We start from the raw sequence: 22,881 nt of genomic DNA on the forward strand, positions 1-22,881 counted from the left end.
TGTTTAAAATAAAAGAGCAAGCAAACTACATCATTGCAGAAACCCTACTGTCATTAGGTAACAGTGCTAATTTGCAGAGAGATTGCAAAACCCTGATCTGAATTATTGTGTCAATCATATATGTAGAAAAAGAAAAATCTCCATAATGATAATTATGATCACCACAAAGTATAGGACATACAGATTTGCTTTACAACACACTGTGACAAAAGATTAGGTAAGACATATTTGATATTTCTACTTAAAAAAGAAAAAAAAGTAAATAGAAAAAATAAGATAAACCCCCCAGTGAGGCATTCAAAGACAGGAAGTGGTTACTGGCTTTGTGCATACAGGCAATTTCAGAATGCTAGCCAGCACATCCACCCTAAAGTCAACAGAACAATGTCTTAATAAAAGGTTAATGTGATAGAATGGTTGATGACAGGTTTATTTACATGCACAGAGAACTGCATTTTTAACCTGTTTGGCTGAGTGTCTATATAACACTGACATCCCCTGTATCTTTTTGCGTTACATACCAATATATTTTGTGGATCTAGTTTTTTTTTATCTACATTGTTTAATTGACTTTTTGGGTCAAATGTAACACAAAGTTGGCTCATTTGTCTGCACTGTTCAATACTTTAAACATGACTTAAGCAGGATAAGACAAAGGAATTCTTTCCAAAGATATGATGCCAATAAAAAGGTAGAAGAAATGTAAGAAAGAAACATGCAGCATCTAGTATGTTACCCTGTAATGTGACCACTAAAATAGTGACGGTGATGTTACTCGGTGTTACTCAGCTGCAGGCGAAAAATGACTGGTGAGCAAGATCTCACTTCTTTGATATGTAGTTTACATACTCAGACCTGCACTGCACAGCATTATGGGTATTAAAAACGACCTGATACATCATATCATTGTCGTCTTTCTGTGCACTGTGTCATAGACAAGCTAACCATCTACATGGTTAATTCAAACTGGGATTTTGGCAGTGACAGATTTATTTGGATTTATGTGAACAGTTTAAACCGAAGAAGTGTGGTGTGATTTGGATGTTTTTCATTTTGCATTACTGAACAGTCTACGCATATATAGAGAGAGTTACCATAGTGACAGGCCTTTGCTGAATTCTGTGCTCCTGCTGTTTGTAAAACCAATTAGAAACAGCTCACACATGCATGCTGGGTAATGTAGGATCCAACAGGTTTGGAGCAGGTCTTTGTAAAATTCTGTCTCTTGTGAGTCACCCAAGTTAATGGAAGTATAATGCTTAATTTACCCTTCCAATTCGGGCTGGACAATATATGAATATTATCTTGATATCTTGATACAAGACTGGATATCGTCTTAGATTTTGGATGTCTTAATATTCTAAGTCTTGTCTTTTCCTGGTTTTAAGAGCTGCATTACAGTAAAACGATGTAATTTTCTGATCTTACCAGACTGTTCCATCATTGAGTGCACTTATATGGACATGAATAACCCATTTATGATCAGGATTTTGGAGTATCCTGTCTGTGTGTTTGAGCGTGTGAACACCAGAATATGCTCGCTGGAGTACTCTGAAAGAAACCTGGATGTATACAGGTTATATGAATTACCCAATTTCTCAGTGCTCATGTAAACACTACATCCCGAATGTGATCATGACCGTGACAAGTCTCATTAAACAGGTTATTCATGTCCATGTAATTTCACTCATTATATCCATATTACTGATGAGTATTTATCAAAAATCTTATCCTGTAAATATTTTGTGAAGCACCTACAATCAACCCTACAATACTGCAATAACGATATTAAGGTATCTGGTCAAAAATATACAGATATTTAGTTTTTTATTTCCAATGGTTAAAGATATACTACACAGGATTTTCCTAAAACATGATGCATAGACCCATACAGAAGTAACCCCTCTCAAGCCTCATTTATGACCCACCGGAAGTGTGTGGCGCTGTGTTTTTCTGCAGAGACTCTGCCCTCTGCCTGTGTTTTCTTATGTTCTTCTCATTTACTGTGTTCTGGACATTTATGGGCATGAACTCCCACAGTGTTCAGGTGAGATCATGGCTTTATAAAAAGGTAGCGACCAGGTGCTAGACTGTAAGCAGCAGCCAGCCAGGAGACACAGCACTGAAAGAAGGCAAACATATCAAGGCTAAACACCTAACAGGAGTGAATCTGGGGCTGGCCTTTACTTTCATTTTCGCACTGTCAGTCCTGTATAGTGTACCTTTAATACAAAAGATAACACGGCAGGTATTATACTTTAAACCGCAATCACAGGCAATAAGAAGGTCACTCCCTGCATGTAAACAAGCCTCTGATTTGATGTTGACTATAGTGCACACTAGCTGGAGGTTGATCCACTAAGCTCATATTAAGACAGTGTTCAGTCAGTAATGTGTGACAGGACTGTTTTTACTTCCCACACTGGCTTTTACCCATAATTTAATATTTATACGTGTGCCTGCTGGCCAAACACTCATGCGGGGTATTTACTGTACATACTGGCTTCCCTTTCCCTATCAATATACATCTTATTAATATATATTATTGACACCATCATTATCAAGTTAGACTATTAGTGCTTTTCGATATTACATCACAGGTCCATCAAATGTCTTTGAATAGCGCAACCAGCTGGCTAGTCAGCATCACCTTTTCTCATTCAAACATCTGATACAACGCTGTGAAAATAAAGTATCACTGTCTCGAGTGAAGTGATGCTTGAACTTCCCAAAGACCCCAGTGATCAACGATCAGTGTCCTATGATCTTTCAGCACGATTTAAACACACACACGCATACACACACACATTGTCTAAAAGAGATAACACTTTGGCCACTCGCGCTCAAACATGTTGTGCTTTAAAAGTGCTGAATGTAACACTGGAGAAAGAGATGTTGGGTCTCATTCCCAGGTCGTCAGATACTGATGCTTTGGGTTGGTGGTTCGGTCAAACTGCCAATCCAAAGCGTCGGTATTTGACAACCTGGGAATGAGACTCAGCAATCAGCTATCTTTCTCCAGAGTTACATGCAGCACCTTAAAGTTTAAAGGTTGTATTTTCCACATCAAGCTGGAGCTCAAACTCATGCTTTAGGGTGAAGAAGTAGGAAATGAGACAGACATTTTGCGTTGGCCACAGTGAAAGGCCCCCAAATCTCACATTCTACAGTTAACTGGAAAATGCTGGACAGAAGCTGTGACATTTTTCAGAACTAGACAGTGTACCACTTGAATTTACAAAACCTCTTCCATTATTATCAAAAGTGATGGTGACATTTTTTTTTTTCCATTTATTATGAGAGGCTACCGAGTCACAGCACACATTAAATACAATTACGTGGAAAGAAAGACGTGTTTTCATTTCTTGCCTCAGCCGGTTATCGTCTCAGGATGTAATTAACCAAAGGAAAAAGAGAAGAGATGTTTGCTCTCTGCTGACAGACACACATAAATATAAGAGAACAAAAAGCGCAGTTACTCCTTGCCCTGATGCGTCGACTGGCAGCAGACACAGTGACAGTTATAAGAGACAGATGTAGAGCGAAATAGTGAGACGGATGCAAGCGCTCAGGTGTGTGTCGGTTGACAATAACATCGACAATCACAATGAAGAACATGGAGAAAGCAACAAAAACATGGTCGCTGGTTAACACTGCATGTTTGAGAGCCCATGTACGACAACTGAGGCTAGAAACTTAAATAATTTCTTTTGCATTGTCCAGTGGGTCGTGCTCTGACCCGAAAAAGTACCAGTTTCCCAGATGATGGCGTGCGAAGGGGCGTCCAATTGTGGAGGGGCAGCATGAGGGGGGAGTAGTGGCATCGAGTGGTACATTATATGTGACAAATCTGAAGAAACAAGGAGTCAGGGTGAAATCCAGTAGAGGAAGGGATGTTATTACACAGTTTATGGGGCTGAGGATGTGTTGGGGCTGCCACTGCGTCTCGCATAGCCGAGGGATCAGGGAAGGATCGCGATTCATTTGGCTTTGATTTCCGTGTAGTTGCTGCCATCATCCCCCCTCCCTGAGGCCCCCTCCCTGGACCTGGCCCCGATAAACTCCAGAGCAGCGTAATTCAGCTCTTGCCTCTCCAGTCCTGCCATAGAGCCCACAGGTTGATAATCCCCGTCTTCTCCCTGCAGACAGAAGGACCGATGAGCGGCACAAACCACTGGCAAGGTGCCGGCGACACCTCAGATGACGGAGGAGCGCGACAGACCACATAAAGAAAAAGTGTTAGTGGTTACTGGTCGACAACTGACAAGTAGACTGAGATGTTTCCTGTTAGTTTGGCAATTTGTGTTAGCGATGAGGCAGCCATGCAGAAGGCAGATTCGGAAACAAACGGCAGTGTACAGAACAAAGAAGCTGATATGCGAGGAGATGCATCTGTCACTGAGGCTTGTGCTTTTAATGGGGATTTGTTTAGGAACCTTACCGTAGTCTCCTCTAGAATGGAGTTAAACTTTGAGCCCAACAGCTCTGTCTTAAGCTGTGCAAGAGTTAGGGGAGAGAGAAACAGACAGAAAAACGCAGAGAAGCGATGAAAGCAAGAGAAAACAGTGTTTGGAAAGGTCATGGTTGGAGCTACTGGACTTCTGGTGGGAGAGACTCCTCCTGTTGCCTCGTTTTCAGAGGTCAAAATGGGGTCTCATAATTCACAACTTGTTCATTACACAAAACTGTAACCCCAAACAATCTGAGAATGGTCGTCCAACCCATCCTTCATCATAATCATAATCATTAACATTAGCATGTCTCACCACTTTCTTCCTCAGATTTTGTTTGTCCTTCTTGACTGCGCTGTAGTACAAAGCAGGGTTCTCCAGGACCACGTCCTGCCTAGGGTTGCCATTCTCTCTGGGGGACGGAGTCACATAATCAGACTCGGTCTCGACTGCCACTAACGCAGGGCGACACGCCAAGCCTGGGCATCCATTTTAAAACAACAAGCTCTGTAAGGTTAAGCTGGAGGCCAACTGTGGGTGTGAGTGACGTGGTTATTTTATGGGTTTAGTCGCTGAGCTCACACCCACTTCAGGGGTGATTTGTCAGAGAAAGCTTGCAAATTTGGGGGTCCAAATATGCCTTGAGGCTAAAATAAAGCACCTTGGTTAAGAGGGCTACCTGGGTTTTATTTAGCACAGCAGGTCAAGGATACAGAAGCAGTGAGAGAGCAGGGAATCGAGCCTGCAAAATATAAGGTTAGTCCAGCTTGCTAACCCACTCTCCAAGGCAGCCAATGTGGATGTTCGAGGGAAGGATTTCAACAGGTACTTGTCGTGGCAAAGAAAGTGCTAAATTGCTCTGGAGAAATGATTCTGACGTCCACATCAATCCCACATTCACTCATTTACAATGTGCAACAATGTGTTTTAGAATGGATGACTAGGCTTAAGTGTTTCCTTGGATTTCAGAACATGCTTAGTGAGGAAAATGACCACTTCTGCCTCGCATCGGCCTCTACATTAGTTTGTCATTTATACTCACTTCTTGTTGTTGTGGCCAACGTATCTCACTGCTGCAATGATGAAGGCTATAACCGCCACGCCCCCGATGGTGCCAACTATGACTGCCATCATGTACTTTTCTGAAAACAAAGGTGATCAAGATTAAAAACAAGAGCATTCAAGTTGATTATTCAACTATTGTTCAATATTGAACTACACATAGAAAACTTGTGCACCTAGCCAACAAGTTGACACCATATGGGGCAAAAGAAGAGCATAAGAAAGAGGAGGACAATATTTTAGAACTTCAAATTAAGGGATTGTTCACTTAATCACAGCATGATTGCTCAACCAATGAGGTGACAATGGTAGGAAGGAGAAATGTGGAATAAGCAGGAGAAGAATGTTTTACCGTAAAACTTCAATTAAAAGCCCAGTCCCTTTTACTAGCCCGGTGTGACCAATATACACTTGTCTCAATTAGATGCCTGGTCTTTTTAAATATAAAGTCTTCAGATGTGTCTATTCTTCGATGACCCTGTAAGTTATTCATATTCCTTTGGCACCTAAGGGTCCTCACATCAAAAGACGATTGATTTAATCACATAAAAGCCCAGGCTATTAATTGAAGTTTGCAGTATCCTAATATTAATTTCTAAAAACACAAATAACCATTTATACTGTCCATCATATTTTTATGAAAACTGCTGCAGTGTCCACAAAACATGCATGTTCAGAAAGGGCCGATCACTCTGCTGCTGGTATTGCTGCTTGCAGCTTTCTTGAGAACCGCTCATCCAAACTACTTCACACTGTGCTTCACTGGGTCCTGAGCAATACACCTGCCATGACATAGTTGCATCCCGAGCAGTGCTGTAGTACACGCCTGACTACTTCTGGGGAACAAAGGCCTTCATTCTAAAAGTTATCTCACTGCGGCTCTAAATGTTTGAGTTTGCTTCAACGTAACATCTCCGGTTTCTCTTTCTTCATCTGCTCCTGAATGTATCGTAGTGAGGGCAAGCTGTACCCAGCATGCCATTCAGCAGTCTAACAGTTAATAGGGGTCCCCTCTCAATGCACTCCACAGTGTGTAAAAACACACCTCTAATAAATATGTCCTTTAGATCTCAAGAGCTCGCACTCGACACTGCACTTCCTTTGGTCCTCAGCAATACACCCGCCAAGTGTGAAGTGGATCGGATGTTATAGAGAAAGTTGAAGGACAGATGCAGATAAATACAGAGATTCCTGCCATTTTAGTCAGATGAATTTCAAGGATAAGGCTGACATTAACATAGACTTACTTATTATCATGACCCCATTGGTCCCATGAAGAGACCAAAAACAAATGTCTGTCTCAGTCTCAATCCAACAAGAGCAAAAACGTTTACAAAACAAAGTAATGTAAAAATGAAAAGCAGCACATAATCTTACAAAGCAGCTAACAAGGATACTATGGAGTACATTGAAAAGGAACCTAAATAATCACAATATTACTTTTCAGACCTGGCATCTCAGCCCTTCCTGATATTTGGGCCATGCTTTAGATTCTTTACAGAAGTCCCGGGTGGATTAGAGAATAGGGTTGCTCTGGGGGGAGCTCAGAGGTGCACAAAATTAATACCAAATCTTCACTATCCCTCTCTGAAGTAAAAGTACAGTTGTCTTTTGCCTCCCCTAAATGCCAGAATTGCTAATGAACATACACTGTAGAGGTCAGCGTATCTGGGGTTAATTCAGTCAAGGTCAAATCAGTCAAACCAGACAAAACATAAGCGACAGATAACAGCCACAAACAAAGGCCTTTCTCTGCATGGTGTAGAACCAACTACATTCTTTCCTGTTTAAGATGTATATCTTTAAAATTAAACTTCAAATATATAGTTGCATTTAAGCTGCACACTCTGGGCACTGTTGTTTTTGGCAAACGCTACTCAAACAGGAGGAAACTGCATTTGTTGGGGACTATTTACTGCTGTGGATCAATACACAATTGATTAACTTATGGCAGCAGGACAGCGTATAAAAGATCAGCTCAAAATAAAGTGTCCATGTTCTTGGTAATGAAGAATCATGTGGTCTTTTCATGGGATGTGTTGCCAAGGAAAATGTAGAATATCACCTGACTTATCCTTTAAATTTTACAATAGTGTCACATTAGTTTAAATAAGGATAGACAGTAGAACACAGAGAATGCAATTAGACAGATGACAAAGAGAAGGCAGAGGCAGGAGGAAATTCTCAAATGATTTTATCAAGCATCACTACAGGTAAAGTTCTGGTGTACAGTTAATCTGAACTCACTCTCCTGCTGCAGCTCCAGGAGTACGCTCTCTCTTCCATACATGTTGGAGATGCTGCAGTGTACGTTGACAGCAGGGCCGCCGTTGTCGACCCGCTCGCCTTTCTCCCGCAGCTTGATCATACCCGTGGAGGTGTGTCCGTCTGTGTGCGTGTAGAAGTTGTACCGGCCGTCTGTTTCGTTGATAGTGATGTTCAGGTCGGGCAGGTAGAACTCGATGGTGGGCTCAGGGTTTCCTGTTGCCATGCAGACACACTGGACGCCCTCCCTCACCACTGTGCACTTTGACTCCTCCAGAAGGACTGGGGCATCTATTGAAGGAGGCAGCAGAGTAAAAAGCTAAAATGCAGCAATGGATTTGAATATATGAATCTGAAACAATATTTTGGTCTGGACAAGTGTTTCTCACATAAGAAAAACTTGTTTACTCAATGAAAGTATGATGTTTTTAGTGTTTTTATGATCCTTTTGGCCTGCAGATCATCATCAGTCTTCTTTTTTACACTATACCATTGGGTGAAATGCACGAAAGTGAGGCACTCACACTCAACAGTGATGTTGAAGGAGCTGCTGGCTCTTCCATGCTCGTTCTCGGCCAGGCAGCGGTATTGTCCGTCTCCCTGCGGTGTGATCTCTGCAATCTCCAGCACTGACAGCTCGTCGGCAGTGATGGTGCCCACCAGCTCTCCGTCCTTCAGCCAGGTGAGGGTTGGGGCCGGGCTGCCCTGGGTGCTACAGTGCAGAGACAACGTGGTTCCCTCTAGTACCGTCATAGAGTCGTTTACCAGGGGCTCTCGGGGAGGGTCTGCAAAAAAAATATAGTGAGATTAATTTTGTTTGTTTGAGAAAAATGTCTGTTTATCATTTACACAGTTCTAGAATATACAGTGTATCCTCCTTTAACATGAAGGACCCAAAGTGTTGTTAAACTGGTAATAACTGATTTTTTCTTTGGCCACTTGAGGGCAGCAAAAACAAACTGTGAGCACAACACTGACATGTTATCACTCAACAGCTGATTCACACATCACAGCAGTTACAGAGCAACCAACCTCTAACAGCTCCTGAGGGAAATATCTATCACTTAAAGGGACAGTTCACCTCAAAATCTAAAATACAGATTTTCCTCTTACCTGTTATGCTGTTTATCAGTCTAGATTGTTTTGGTGTGAGTTGCCCAGTGTTGCCGATATCGGCCATAGAGATGTCTACCTTCTCTCCAATATAATGGAAGTAGATGGTGCTTGGCTTGTGGTGACCACAGTGCCAAAAAAATAAATCTGAAAAACTCAACAACAATGTCTCTTTCCAGAAATCATGACCTGGTTACTGAAGATAATCCACAGACTTTGTTGCGAGCAGTTTCATGTAGGAACTATTTTCTTTCTACCAAACTACACCCCTCAGCCATATCACCACACTGAAGGAGGCGTGCATCTATTCATGGATGAGAGGCTTGTGCTCGTGACAGCACGCACAGATTGCAAACATTGACGGCGTCCTCCTTGGCTGAGCTGTAACGTCAGCTAGCTCTGTAGTGCTAGGTGGGCAAGCAGTAGATGCACACTTCCTTCTGCACTGTGATACAGTTGGTGGGTGTAGTTCCGTCAAAAGAAAATAGTTCCCATATTAAACTGCTCACAACAAGCCTGTGAATTATCTTGAGTAACCAGGTTCAGTTTATAAAATGTTTTTCTTTGAGCACCACAAGCCGAATGCCATCTGTTTCCATTATATTGGGGAGAAGGCAGACATCTCTACGGCCGATACCCCCAACACACCAAAATAATCTAGAGTGATAAGTAGCACTACAGGTAAGAGAAAAAATACATAGTTTTGATTTTTGGGGTGAACTGTCCATTTAAGCTTCTACGTGCTATGTTCACCAGCTAGTTACTAAGTGTGTGGTTTTGCTGTCTGATGGTGAACAAGATGTGGGCAGTGGGTTTTTGGAGCTTTTTGTTGAAAACAGCTGCTGCTACATCAGGAAAGGACACCATGAGGGCTGTTAGAGTGAAACAAATCAGTAAATTTACAGGTTCGGACAGCTAAACAATGCGCTGAAAGTCACTATAAAGCTCCATAAAGATTTGGGTGATAACCCTCTGTTGCTTCATCACTGTGAGCAATCTCTTCATCATTGTTTTCACATGTTCATTTGATACGTTGTTAAAATAAAAATGACCCTTTAATGTTGAGCATCCTACAAAGGGAGTCTGAGTATAAAATATATGTATGTTTTAATGAGTGCATTATTACCTTGGGCAGAGATTTCTGGCTCTCAAAACACAGAACTCCTCCAACCTACTCACACTTTCACTGTTTAAGTGGAAGCACTCATGAGCTGTGTCCCAGTTCCAGACTACGTATCAATGATCAGCAGATTTTGAATACATAGAGCCTTCACGCAGGAAAAAACAAAAGTAGACTCAATCTTTATTTTTCCGCCATCGCCTCCTTGTGGCTCTGAAGCTCTGCCTTGCATTTTGAAAAAAGGATAGTTTGGAAAAGACTGAGCATCTGTATGAACAGCAGCTAAAGGGATGATTTGAGACAGATCAATGGATGTTTTTTATTTGTACCCTGTTGAAATCTGTTGTAGCTTAATCCAGGCCGACAAGAGCTGCTGTCTTTTATAGATACGTGGGCTGCAAATTTCTAAGAGCCACATTGTGAGCCTACAGAGGGTGAGCATTTGATACTCAAAACATTTTCAGTGGACTATTCCTTTACTGTTTCTGATGGGAGAATTTAAGCTGATTGTAAACTCATTTTAGGTCATCATCTGAACTCACAAATGCAAATCAAATGCAACTTGCTGCACCCCAGTTCCTGACTACATACTAACTGAACACAGCATGTATACAGCCTCACAGACTTACACTTGACGGCCAGGTACATTGAGGTGTTCATGATGCCGTAGCCATTGTCCCCGACGCAGGTGTAGATTCCCTCCTGCGCTGGCGTAATATCGTCCAGGGAGAGGGAGACATTGGACGCCGTGTCCCACAGCAGCTCCTGGTCTCCGAACATCCAGGAAATCCTGGGAGGAGGGTTACTGTCCACCTCGCAGTGCAGCGTCACAGAGCTGCCCTCCATCACCTCAGAGGACACATTCACCCACACAGAGCGTGGAGCATCTGGGAGGGAAAGTAAGGCAGAGAACTGAATGTCCCACAGCTCAGCAACACTGGATGGCTGCCTCTTGAAAAAACATGGATTGATCTGAATCAAATTTAGCAACATGTAGAGAGGCAAGGTCCCTCCCCCTTCAGGTGGACCACCATGAGACCTTATTTCCAAATATATGTTTGGAATTTAATGTCTCCTGTTCTGTTTGAATTGTGATTGTGAAAGATCATTTAGCAAGTCAAGGAAGTCATAGTTTTTCATAAACCTGTAAAGTCTTAAAAGAAAGACTACACAACTCGCGAACGTGACATCATTACTTCCTCTCTCGCTTAAACTATGATGTCTGTGGGTTTCAAACTGGGATGTACTCACGCGGGCAAAAAGTCTCGCTCCTTCTTTTGTTTCCCGGCTGATAAAAAGACCGGGAGTCAATGAACACAACACATCAGGTCAGATAACATTACATTTGTGCTAAATGACATTACGACAAACTGCGTCTTTCTGAACTTGCAAAATTATCTTTAAACACGATACTTTGCCAATTTTCAACCGGCTCTGTATCATAACAATGTGGGTAATGTGTGTAAATGATCTGTGGTAAACTTCCCTCCATTTAACCAGCCAGCAGAGCTCCCTGCTCATTCCCAGCTCAAACACAAAGCACGTCACCCAGTAAATTTTTGCTGGCTCTGGGTTTGTTGCTCAAACTACAGACACGTACTTCCACATTTTCATATGCCCGCCACTACAGACACGAAAAGAGGGCCACTCCTCTCCCTCTTTTTCTCAGATCAAACAGTAAAACTAAGCAGCGCTGATCGAATATGAACCAACCTTCTGTCACTGTATTGCCTATAAATCGCCTTAAACTTTTTAAGAAACATATTTTAAATTATTGTTTAACTGCAAAACAAGGTTGTTTATTACCAGATGGCCACCATATTGTTTCCTGTGAAAAAACGGAGAAGCTCTCATTATGTTGCCCACCAGCGGGAGCATTTATTGGTCCAGTGCGGAGCAGTGCATTCTGGTGGTTTCAGGTGTTCTACCTCTTGATCTAAAGCAAATGCCACAGCCCTTTTCCTCTGTTTTCTCTGATCATGTAGCTAGAGTTCTACAAGAGAAAAGACTGTCTTTTCAGCATTAAAATACTTCTTCAAACAGACAAACATCCTGTAGTTCATAGCACAATTCAAATGGGCTAAAAAAAATGTTGTCTTCCAACGCTGACTACCGTACATATTAATACCACATAAAATACCACTCCATGGGGGACACAGGAAGCGGAGGGACTTTGCCTCTCTATAACTCAGTTAAATGTAGGACAGCAATATGTGCATGCATGATGCAAACACTAAAGAGAATATGTTCCAGCTTGGGCAACCACTGAGAAGTCTGCTTTATAGGAATTCATTACTGCTGTTGGGACTCTAGTATGGCGTGTCAGACACAAGTCCCTTTGAGACTATGGATAAAAGTGGAAAAGTTTCATTACTACTTATTGGCCTATTGTGAGAAGTGCTTTTCTAACTTACACTTGATGTCCAGAGAGATGAGCCTCTCGTAGACCAGTGTGGTGTTGGGGAAGTAGACCCTGCAGCCCAGCAGCTGCCCGTTGTGCATGGGTCTGGGTGTGAAGGTGAGGGTGCTGGAGAGCACCGCTGTGTTGCTCTCCTCCAGATAGTCGGAGCTGAACTCTGGGTCAGGCAGGTAGTCGGTGTACATCCACTGGATCTCTGGAGTCATGTCGGGGCAGTTGTCTGGAGCGTAGCACGTCAGCTCCAGACTCTCATCGCTGACGATCTCCTCTGGGACGTCAATGTTGGGTTGATCTGGTGGAGAGGAAATTGCTGGATGATTTAACAATAATAAGAGGAACTTCATTTGTAAAGCAGCATTCTGTCCTCATGCGGAGATGCAAGAGATCAAGGCTAAGCAAAAATACTGTAGTAACCTGAAAAATTCCAAAACAATGACACAAATTAAAAAGGAAAAAAGGATTAAAATGACAAAGAACCAAACATATAAAAGCTGTAAAAGGAAGGTCATCCCAAATAAGAAGCCAAATTAAATTAAATGGCAAAGGTTTTCAAAAAATTTTTGAAAGACTATTTTCAGCCTTTTCAGCTGGTGATTTAAGTCATAACTCAAATAATTATTACATTTACTATCACTGATTTCACATATTTGTGTCTGGTTTATTGGTTGGGCTGCGTGATGTGGAGAAAACCAAATATAATACATCTCATTATTGATATTTTGACAGTTGGATTGAAGGGTATACTATTGGTGCTTTCACAAATTATTTACACAATGAGATTTTTGATAAATAATCATCAGTAATGTGAATATAAGAATAGGTGGATAAAGAAAAATAAAAGAACAACTAGAACAGTCTGGTAAGTTCACAAAATTACATCACTTTACTGTAATGCAGCCTTTAAAACCAGGAGAAGACAACACTTTAGATAAACGATTTTTTTTAAATCTAAGACTATATCTAGTGTCACAACATTGATATAATATTAATTTCTATTCATTTCTGTTTTAATTTTATATGCATGAAAAAATACAAAACACAAAACGACTAACAATATTGATATATTGCCCTATTTATCGTTACAATTGAATGTGTGTTTCACTCTGATCAGTGACTTACCCAGAACTTTGAGCTCAGAGAAGTCTGGGTACGTATACATGTTGGCACCACCGAGGTCAGCACGAAAGTAGTATCTTCCTGAGTGCTCTGTGCCGACGTTGTTGATGAGCAGAGTGCAGTTCCTCTGATGCAGGTCACCCAGCAGCTTGGTGCGGCCCTTGTAGCTCTCATGCACGACGTCTGTGCGTGATTTGAAGACAACAGGAGGGAAGAGTTGAGGGTACGGCTGGCCGAAGTACCAGATACCGTGAGTGCCACGGTACGGCCTGATGCCGGACGGATACATGAAGGTGCATGGGATGACCACGCAGGAGTTTGTCATGGCCGAGATGTCCCGGGGTACCCAAACATTCCACTGGCAACTGGCATCTGAGAGGAGATCAGAGACATAGTGTGAGTTTATTGCACTGATAGTGTGACAGTGGAAGAATATATCTACTATCAAAGAAGGAATGAGGTAGAGGGATTTATTACCATTGATGATCAACAGCAGTGGTAAGAGCAGCTCCAAACACCACATGGTCTCTGCTCAACGCTGAACCATAGACCTCTGCAACACATAACATCCTGTCAGTTACAGCACACGCATCACCAAGAGAAAAAAACCTGAAATATCTTGTTTACAGCATTGGTGCTGCTGAGTGAGTCAGACACTACATTTACCTCTCAGAATCACACCGATTCCTCAAAATGTTTTTGAGATTGAACAGTTTCTGGGCTTTGACTAAGGCATCGTACCCCAAATTATACCAAAAACCTTTTTAAATAGAACTCTGAAAACCACAAAGAAGAACAAAACAGCTTTAACTCCAGGACTATGCATTTTAAATGGTTTAAAAATCCCAAAGGTTGTACAATTTGCTCAGCCCACAGAGGAACATCTAGTCTTTTGACTGAATCACTGATCACCAAGATTGGAGTCAGGCGATGTTGGCATGACAAAAGGGGATATATATACCTCTGCAATATGAAACATTTTTGTACAATTGCCAAAAAGCAATTCCAACTTCATATTTTTATAACATCACAGATGGTTCTGTATCAGTATTCATCCGAGCACAATAGCTCATTTCATGCCCCTGATGAAACAAAACCAATATAACACCGCAGCCGTGATTCAAAGACATATTTATCTACAAAAACATCACAATGCACTAATTTTCTCCCTTAACAATAGGTAGGAAAACAACACACATTATATCAGTCGTTTGTTTTGTGAAATCCTTTTGTCTTACATCATTATCATTATTAACAGAATAAGAAACTGATAAAATGATATACGCCTGGTTTTCACCCACTGTTCAGTAGCACATTATGGACCACGTTATGGACTAAATAACTGGATAAAGTGACAGAAATGCCGCATGTTTCAGTGCCTAATAAACAAAACACCATCAGAGATGTCCCCTTGCTGTAGATGGTGAGGAAACTGAAATTCCTTTAACATCGATTGCTCTTCACTGAGATAGAATTAGATATGATAGTTACTATTCAGAGCTTAAAATAGCTATTTGTTTTCAATGTATTGCAGTATCTATGAGTAGCTACTCGCATTCTTAACTCAAGTGAGTATTTTTGTGTTAAAGGTCCAGTGTGTAGGATTTAGGAGGATTAATTAGCAGAAATGAATAATAATATAATGATAACAATAATTAATTTATAAAGCACTTTTCATGTAGGATGGTACGTTGGTGTGGTGGTTAGCACTCTCGCCTCACAGCAAGAGGGTTGCCGGTTCGATCCCAGGTGTGGGAGCCCTTCTGTGCGGAGTTTGCATGTTCTCCCCGTGTCAGCGTGGGTTCTCTCCGGGCACTCCGGCACACAGTCCAAAGACATGCAGACTGGGGACTAGGTTAATTGATAACTCTAAATTGTCCGTAGGTGTGAATGTGAGCGTGAATGGTTGTTTGTCTCTATGTGTCAGCCCTGCGATAGTCTGGCGACCTGTCCAGGGTGTACCCTGCCTCTCGCTGGATGTCAGCTGGGAAAGGCTCCAGCCCCCCCGCGACCAAGCGGTTAGAAAATGAAGACTTTTCATGTAAGAAAAATCTCAAAGTGCTACAGCACACAGTAAAAAGATAGATCATTAAAACATTATAAAAACAAATCCAAAGAGTCCTAGGTTGAGTCAAAAGCTTCTTTAAAAAGGAAAGTCTTTAAGCCTCTCTTAAAGGCATCCACTGTCTGTGGGGCTCTGAGGTGGCCGGGTAGAGAGTTCCACGAGGGGCAGCAGAACAGAAGGCACGGTTCCGGGGAGGTGAAGAAGGTATTGGTTTTGGGAGCGTAGATTATGGGTTGAAGCTTGCCGGGTGAGTAATTCATTGAGATAATCCAGGGCATTTCCATGGATACACTGATGGGTGATGAGAGCAAGTTTGTAGTTGACTCTGGCGGAGATAGGGAGCCAGTGAAAGGTGCGGAGAACAGGTGTGATCTGTTCGTGTTTTCTGACTTTCATCAGGATCCTAGCAGCACTGTTCTGAATAAGTTGTAATTTTTGCAGACTTTTGCCAGTAATTCCAATTAGAGACAGAGGTGAAGATGAAGATGGTAGAGCAGTTGAAGGGGTTGGGTCAGTCTTGAGATACAGTTGAGTGTCATCGGCGTAGGAGTGGAAAGAAATCCTGCACTGTCTGATGACACAGCCAAGGGAAAGCATGTATATAATGAATAAAGGTGGGCCAAAGACAGATCCTTGAGGGACACCGCACAAAACGGGGAGGGTTTGGGACCTTGCAGCTCCCAAGCTGACGAACTGTGTCCTCCCAGAGAGGTAAGAAGTGAACCAGTCCAAGGCGGAGTTTTAGAGTCCAATATCATCACGGAGGTGTTTGAGTCCAATAAAGGAATTACAATAAGTATGTTTTCCTTTGTGTATAATCACCTGAAAATAAGATTCATTGTGTTTTTGTGACCTTAGAGTGAGCCTAGGGCTGGGGGATATAGACAAAAATTCATATCTCTATTTATAGGGGATAAGGAATATATCGCTCCGTACTTTCTACAAAATGGGCTACATGTTCAGTTGCAAGTCAAAGCCACATTTGAGATGTCTCAAGCACTTTTATAAAAAAACAGACTGTGATCAAAATAAAATGCAAAGACAGGGATTATTCCCCTGTTTGTAAATATACAGCTGCACAACATGTACATTAAAAATTATATAAAATAAATAGCAGGGCTATATGTTAACTTTTTTTTGCATAACATGAGTATAAAAGTATCAAGTAAGCCTAAATACAATGTAGTTTGAAACAGTTAAAAATCTTTGCAGGGGAACTTTAACAAGTCATTTTCTATGGCCTTTCAAATGAATCTAGAGCTGTAAAATGATTTAAATCTTTTTTATTTATTTAGGCTATTAATCCTTTTAATGCACAGAGCATCAACAGAAAGGCAGAGGGAAGGAAGGAGCAAGATATACTTTGTCCTCGTTAAATACATCTTGTATAGAAACGTGTGTGTTGTGGCTGCATTTTTTAAACACATCTGTCGCCTGCATCCAGGCGCTGTCTCCATGTCACAAAACCGACTACAACTACCAAGAAGAACGGCAACACGCTATGATCCACCTCACACACAAACTAGCAGTGCAGCGCTGAATTGCACATGTGCTGCTGTAATTTCATTCATCTCACAGACTGATTTAGTGTAGCTTGTGCAACATATAGACCACTGTCTCACTGTGTCTCTCTGAGTGTTGCTGGAGAACTTGTGAGTGAGTGAGTGGGGCGGAGCTGTGCGGAGTGTGAGAGAGGAGAGATGCACACTGGAATGCATTAAGTTGAGCCTATATCCATATAAACAGTGATGTCTAAATTTATATCTAGCTTGAAAATATATCTATATATATCTCGTACATAGTCGTTATATCACCCAACCCTAAGTGAGCCATTTTTATTTACACAGGGAGCGGGTCCCCACCTATGGAGATCCCCATTTTACACCGGCATGTTTCTATAGTAGCCCAGAATGGACAAATCAAACAATGGCTCTGAATAGGGCAATTCACATTTTCACGTTTTTGTGTCGGCCACAGTAGTTAGTCGCACCTCCACGACAAGCAGTGCCAGAAAAATACTGATTTGCACCGTGAAACTACTCTATTCAGTGTTTTTACCTTTTTTTAAAATTGTGTTTATCACTGGTTCTGTTTGTTAGGGAGAGGAAGTGACCTCTGCAGTGATTCAGCTCGTGAAACTCACTGAAGGAATTCTATCGGGGAGAAGTTTTAGCTAGGTGCAGTCTGCAGTCCTCACCAGTAAATGCCACTAAATCTCCCTAAATCTTACACACGGGACCAGGGGTGTAAATATAGACAGTCCAGACAGTGCAGTTGCACCGGGGAGGGGCCCAACTGCCACCTGGAAATACGCTTGTGTTTAAAGTTGAATGTTATTAGCAAACAATATGTGATAAAAAAAACACGTGTATAAAAATAAACGTGGCAGGGATTGTGCAGGAGAGCTAAGAAACTCGAGGGGGCTCATGGTGAAAACCTTCCCTCTAGAATTACACATCTTTTATAACACAAATAGTATTCCTCTACTGAACATGAGAACATATCAGATTAAGAATTTGAGTAGCTACTCATAGATACTGCAATAGATTGAAAACAAATAGCTAATTTAAGCTGTGAATAGTAACTATCATATCTAATTCATCTCAGTGAAGAGCATCTGATGTTAAAGAAATTTCAGTTTCCTCACCACCTACAGCAAGGGCACATTTCTGATGATGTTTTGTTTATTTGGCACTGAAACATGCAGTATTTCTGTCACTTCAGCCAGTTATCTAGTCCATAACGTGGTCCATAATGTGCTACTGAACAGTGGGTGAAAACCAGAATATCATTTTATCAGTTTCTTATTCTGTAAATAATGATAAAAGATATTTTGCGGCTCCAGACAGATTCAATTTATCTTTTTGGGCCACAAATGGCTCTTCTGGTAGTAAACACTGCTGAGCCTTGCTCTAGCAGTTTAAATATTATTTTGAGCTATAGTTGAAAATATAATTTGAATAGACTGACTTCATTCTCAATCACATTTTGAAAACTGTTAACTGAGCATGTTTTGTGTCAAAGCCATAAAAATAGTTATTCATGGTCTGGTCTACATATAGGACTGCTGTGTGAACCTAAAAGAAACTAAAATTAAAAGTTCTTATAAAAAAGAAATTGTGCTGTGACTCGTGTCTGTGCTTTCACCTTGAAACGCTGATGGTTAGAAAGAGACAGAAGCTCTACAACACAGCTCGTCAGCAGCTCCACTAGAGGGTGTTTGCTCACACCCAGACACCTTGACAGCCTTCTTCTCTGTAGAGAGAGAGAAAAAACAAACAAACTCAAACTAGTGACATCAGCATCATCAGGCGATGACATCACTCCCAGCCCCCTCGGTCTCACGGGGCCGTAGTAAGTGACACAAACTCAGCGTCAGCCAGCACCTGTTTGCTCCCCCTCAGTGGAGTCACTCATTGCGGCTGCCATACGTAAGCCCGTCCAATGAATGACACTCACTGTTGGCTGAGCTCTGACACAACACCAAACCCCAGCCACCACACATCATGCCATCAGCACATTACTGACACTATCTGTGCTGTGCTAGGAATAAATCAGGGGAAGAAGGGACAGATAACGATATTCAGTGATGACAAAACAAATACCACTGCATTTATTTAAAAACTAGCGCCAGAGACGCACATAAATCATTTAGTATCACAGCTGCATTTTATTCCAAAATCACACCATGGGTGGTTTTACTCATGAGATATCTTTAAATGTCTTTTTGTGATGGGATTCTTTTGTTGGTTTTCTCTTGTCGTGTCTCTCTGTTTAAAGTCTGGAATGTAAACTCTCAGTTTTAGATCCACATAGAGGCACATATAGACACTGTATGTTGTAGGACATTTTTATATACATATATACATCTATTTTTCCCTTCATTTTAATAGCTCTGTTTATTCTTTACCTATCTTTGTCCATGTTTTTAGCTTTATGTCTTTTTCTATCCTCCTGTTCGTTGTTCTTGGAGCTGTATTTAAGTATTTTAAGAGAAACTTAAATCTGGAGTGAATTTCCTTATATCTGGACATGTACCTGGAGAATAAAGCAGATTTGGACTCTGAGCCGTTACCAATCAAGCTAGTATAGCAACCTGAGTTTCAACAGCCGTAAAACAGTAACCATAAATATCAATAACGGACAGGGATTTAACAACACTTAAATGTCTCTATGTAAATTTTAAAAAGCAATTTAAGCAAAATTACATGAGTGTACTGAATCACATCCGTGCTGATATTCAGTCAAACAGTTCAACCTTGATATTGCTTTTATACAGCAGTTTTGCAAGCACTATTTATTAGTTAAAAGTCCAGTGTGTAAAATTAGGAGGGATATAGTGGCATCTAGCCAGGAGGATTGCAGATTGCAACCAGCTGAAACTTCTCCTGGTAAGAATTCCTTCATTATTCATCGTTCAGGAGGTTTTTACAGGGAGCTGGATTATCTCCTCCTCTCTGAAACAAACTGACCCGGTGATGTGAGCCAGTGAAAACACTGAAGAAAACAGTTTCACATTACAAATCAGGGTTGTTGCAGATGGGATTCTAACTATGATGGCTAGTGGCCAGTGTTTGGATTGTCCACTCAGAGCTACTGTACACTCGAAAAAATGTTTAATGGAGTAAGTTGATAACACTTAAAATACAGTGTTAGTTTTTCAGTGTAAAAAAATATGTTTTTTACTTTAAAGTGTTTAAGTCGGTTGACAACTAATTTTAAGAAGTTGGTCCAGTTTGAGGCGTCAGTGGCTTGGTGGATAGAGCAGGCGCCCCATGTACGAGGCCATTGCTGCAGCGGCCCGGGTTCGACTCCAGCCTGTGGCCCTTTGCTGCATGTCATTTCCTCTCTCTCTCTCTCTCCCCCCTTCACGCTTCACTGTGCTATCAATTAAAGGCAAAAAAAAAAAACGCCCAAAAAAATATCTTTAAAGAAGGTGGTACAATTTAAAAATTACATTTAACATTTTTGAGTAGGATCGAATTAAAATAAATAAATTAGAATGTCTCAAATAAAATAATTTGACCACTCAATATCAAAACAAATAAATATTAAGTTGGTTCAACTTAATTAAACCTTTCAAGGTCAAAGCAAATCTGGTGTGTTGTACTAAACTAATTGAGTTTGTCAGATTACAAAAGATTAATAGGACTGACTCAATAATGCCAGAGTTGGAACTACTTAAAAAGAGGCATGCCAATTGTTACCTTAATTTTTTTTTAAGTTGAACCTTTGGATTTTTTTTTTTGGACCTTTGGATTGTAGGAACATGGTGGTGCAACATGGCGATCTCCATAAACAAGGACCCGCCCCCTGTGTAGATAGAAACAGCTCACTCTAAGGTGACAAATACACGAGGATTGTTTTTTTTTCAGGTGATTATACACAAAATAAAACATGCTTATTATATCATCTTCCATTTCTGCCAATATATCCCCCTAAATCCTACACACTGGACATTTAACGGTAAGAGTGAGTATTAATTTGATCATTTATTTGGCTCCGCTGACCAAAACAGTTCCACACTTGGACTGGGACTGGACTGATGCCAAGCAACACATAAACTTTCCTTTGCGTAAGTGTGCATGTCACTGCAGGCTGGCGTCTTTGTATCATGTACATTTATCTGTGTGTTTCCATTTATTGTGCCTCCAGAATCTGCTGACAGTCGCTTTGGTGACAAATGTACGAGTGATCTCGTACTATTAATGGTAAATGTAATTCACAGTGATACATGCATAGTTAAAAGTCCCAGCTGTTATACTTTGTATCAGCACTCCTGTAATGCCTCTTGCTCAGTCAAATTACTTCATCACAAGTGTCTGTTGTAATTTATGTTGAGGCGCTGTAAGGCTATATCTCTGTCTGTCTCAGAGGCACATGCAACAGGTGTAAGAGTGAGTGAAGTGTAAATGTGGGATTTGTCCAGCCGCTGTGGTTGGAGGAAGCTCTTGATCTCTTGGGTATTAAAATTAGTTTGGTCTTTGAATTACTTTAGTCATTTAAACTAAAAAAACCCTTAACATTTGCATGTAAACCAGGAAAAATATTTCCCCTGAATTACATAAAAGTACTGCGCATTACAAGGATTTTAAAATAAATACACAACTTCCATAGTCAGCTGTAACGGGTAGTGCAACTTTGATTTTACATATACAGCATGCCGGCACTGTGCTGCTGCTGCTTCAGAGGAACAGGTCGAGTTTAGTGGCTGTCATAGCCTTCTTACTTCTGTCGAAAAGGTGAACTAAGAAAGAGAAAACATAAAGCACTGCTTCCTGCTTCAAAACGGAATGAGAATAAAATAATTTTTACACCATGTTGACGAGACACAAATACATTCCAGCCGATCGTTTCAATGATAAAAATATAACAATAATAATGAGACAAGAACAATCTGTACCTCTACAGTCAAATCAAACTGCTTTGCTCCCTCTGATTAATCACTAATGACAATTAATTATACATCACCACTTCCCCAGCTGATGTTTCCTCCTTATTTTTAGTCATTCACTTAGCATTGACTGCTGACACAGTAATATTTAAGACTGTTAATTTAATCATCATCATTTAACGTTAAGATGTTCACGATGACATTTGCTGTGATGTGTATTAAACACGTGCAGGCTGAAAGAACATGATAATAAAGCAGCACCAGCAAATATTGTAATCCATCTGTTCACACTCAGCGTTATGTGATGTCACTGCTTCATGTATTATTTTAAAGTGTTCATATTTTCAACATGCTAACTGCAGCGTTATCTTTTATTTTCAATGTACTTAAAGAAGCCTGTGACTGTTTCAGTGCTATGTAATTAAAAATATATATTACTGTCACGATGACTGTTACTTGTGCAGTTGGTGTAGAATTAATACATGCAGAAGTAGAAGCAGAGGATTTAGCCTCATGCCACAGCAGCCGGCGCGTGCAGATGGCAGGCCTAAGAGTGGATTGTGTATTAAAGCTTCGTGGTTAACACGTCCCAACATCCCCCGGAGAACCCACCACCAATATTAGCCTTGTTGGTGGAGGGAAGTGGAGAAATGCTGTTGTTTTTGACATTGCAAGAGGCCACGGATTTGTCGCGCTGCTCATCGTGCACCAAACGGTCACAAATTCATAGATTTCGGAACACTTACAGCTGCTCTCTATTCACCAATTTGCTGCTGCTCTATAAACCTGCAATAACAATGGGGTTTTTTCTTGTCACTTGAGGAGGCGGAACCTTTTTAAGCCGATATGGTGAATCATCATCAAGCAGCTACAGAG

General features: G+C 41.1%; 1 protein-coding gene and 1 long non-coding RNA gene across 4 annotated transcripts; one reads left to right on the plus strand and one right to left on the minus strand.

Moving 5' to 3' along the window:
• The first annotated feature begins 1,704 nt into the window (after nt 1–1,704).
• On the plus strand, nt 1,705–3,152 carry LOC125893508 (uncharacterized). Its single transcript, XR_007449895.1, has 2 exons — nt 1,705–2,912; nt 3,002–3,152. It is a non-coding gene; the product is annotated as an uncharacterized LOC125893508 (long non-coding RNA).
• A 1-nt stretch (nt 3,153) lies between these two features.
• LOC125893507 (myelin-associated glycoprotein-like) lies at nt 3,154–18,868 on the minus strand. 3 transcript variants are annotated; one of them, XM_049584222.1, is made up of 11 exons: nt 18,759–18,868; nt 14,024–14,099; nt 13,550–13,918; nt 12,426–12,722; nt 10,641–10,898; nt 8,303–8,563; nt 7,761–8,069; nt 5,494–5,593; nt 4,767–4,863; nt 4,442–4,495; nt 3,154–4,139 (listed from the first exon to the last, which is right to left on the minus strand). In XM_049584222.1, the coding sequence occupies exons 2-11, from the start codon at nt 14,067–14,069 to the stop codon at nt 3,981–3,983; spliced, it is 1,950 nt and encodes a 649-aa protein (XP_049440179.1). In that variant the 5' UTR covers nt 14,070–14,099; nt 18,759–18,868; the 3' UTR covers nt 3,154–3,980. The 3 variants fall into 3 exon arrangements, with proteins under 3 accessions (XP_049440179.1, XP_049440180.1, XP_049440181.1); XM_049584224.1 differs by lacking the exon at nt 4,767–4,863 and having other exon boundaries at nt 4,060–4,139; XM_049584223.1 differs by lacking the exons at nt 4,442–4,495; nt 4,767–4,863.
• Nucleotides 18,869–22,881: the final 4,013 nt, after the last annotated feature.

This window comes from Epinephelus fuscoguttatus, linkage group LG8 (assembly GCF_011397635.1).
Source record: "Epinephelus fuscoguttatus linkage group LG8, E.fuscoguttatus.final_Chr_v1".
Lineage (NCBI taxonomy): Eukaryota > Metazoa > Chordata > Actinopteri > Perciformes > Serranidae > Epinephelus > Epinephelus fuscoguttatus.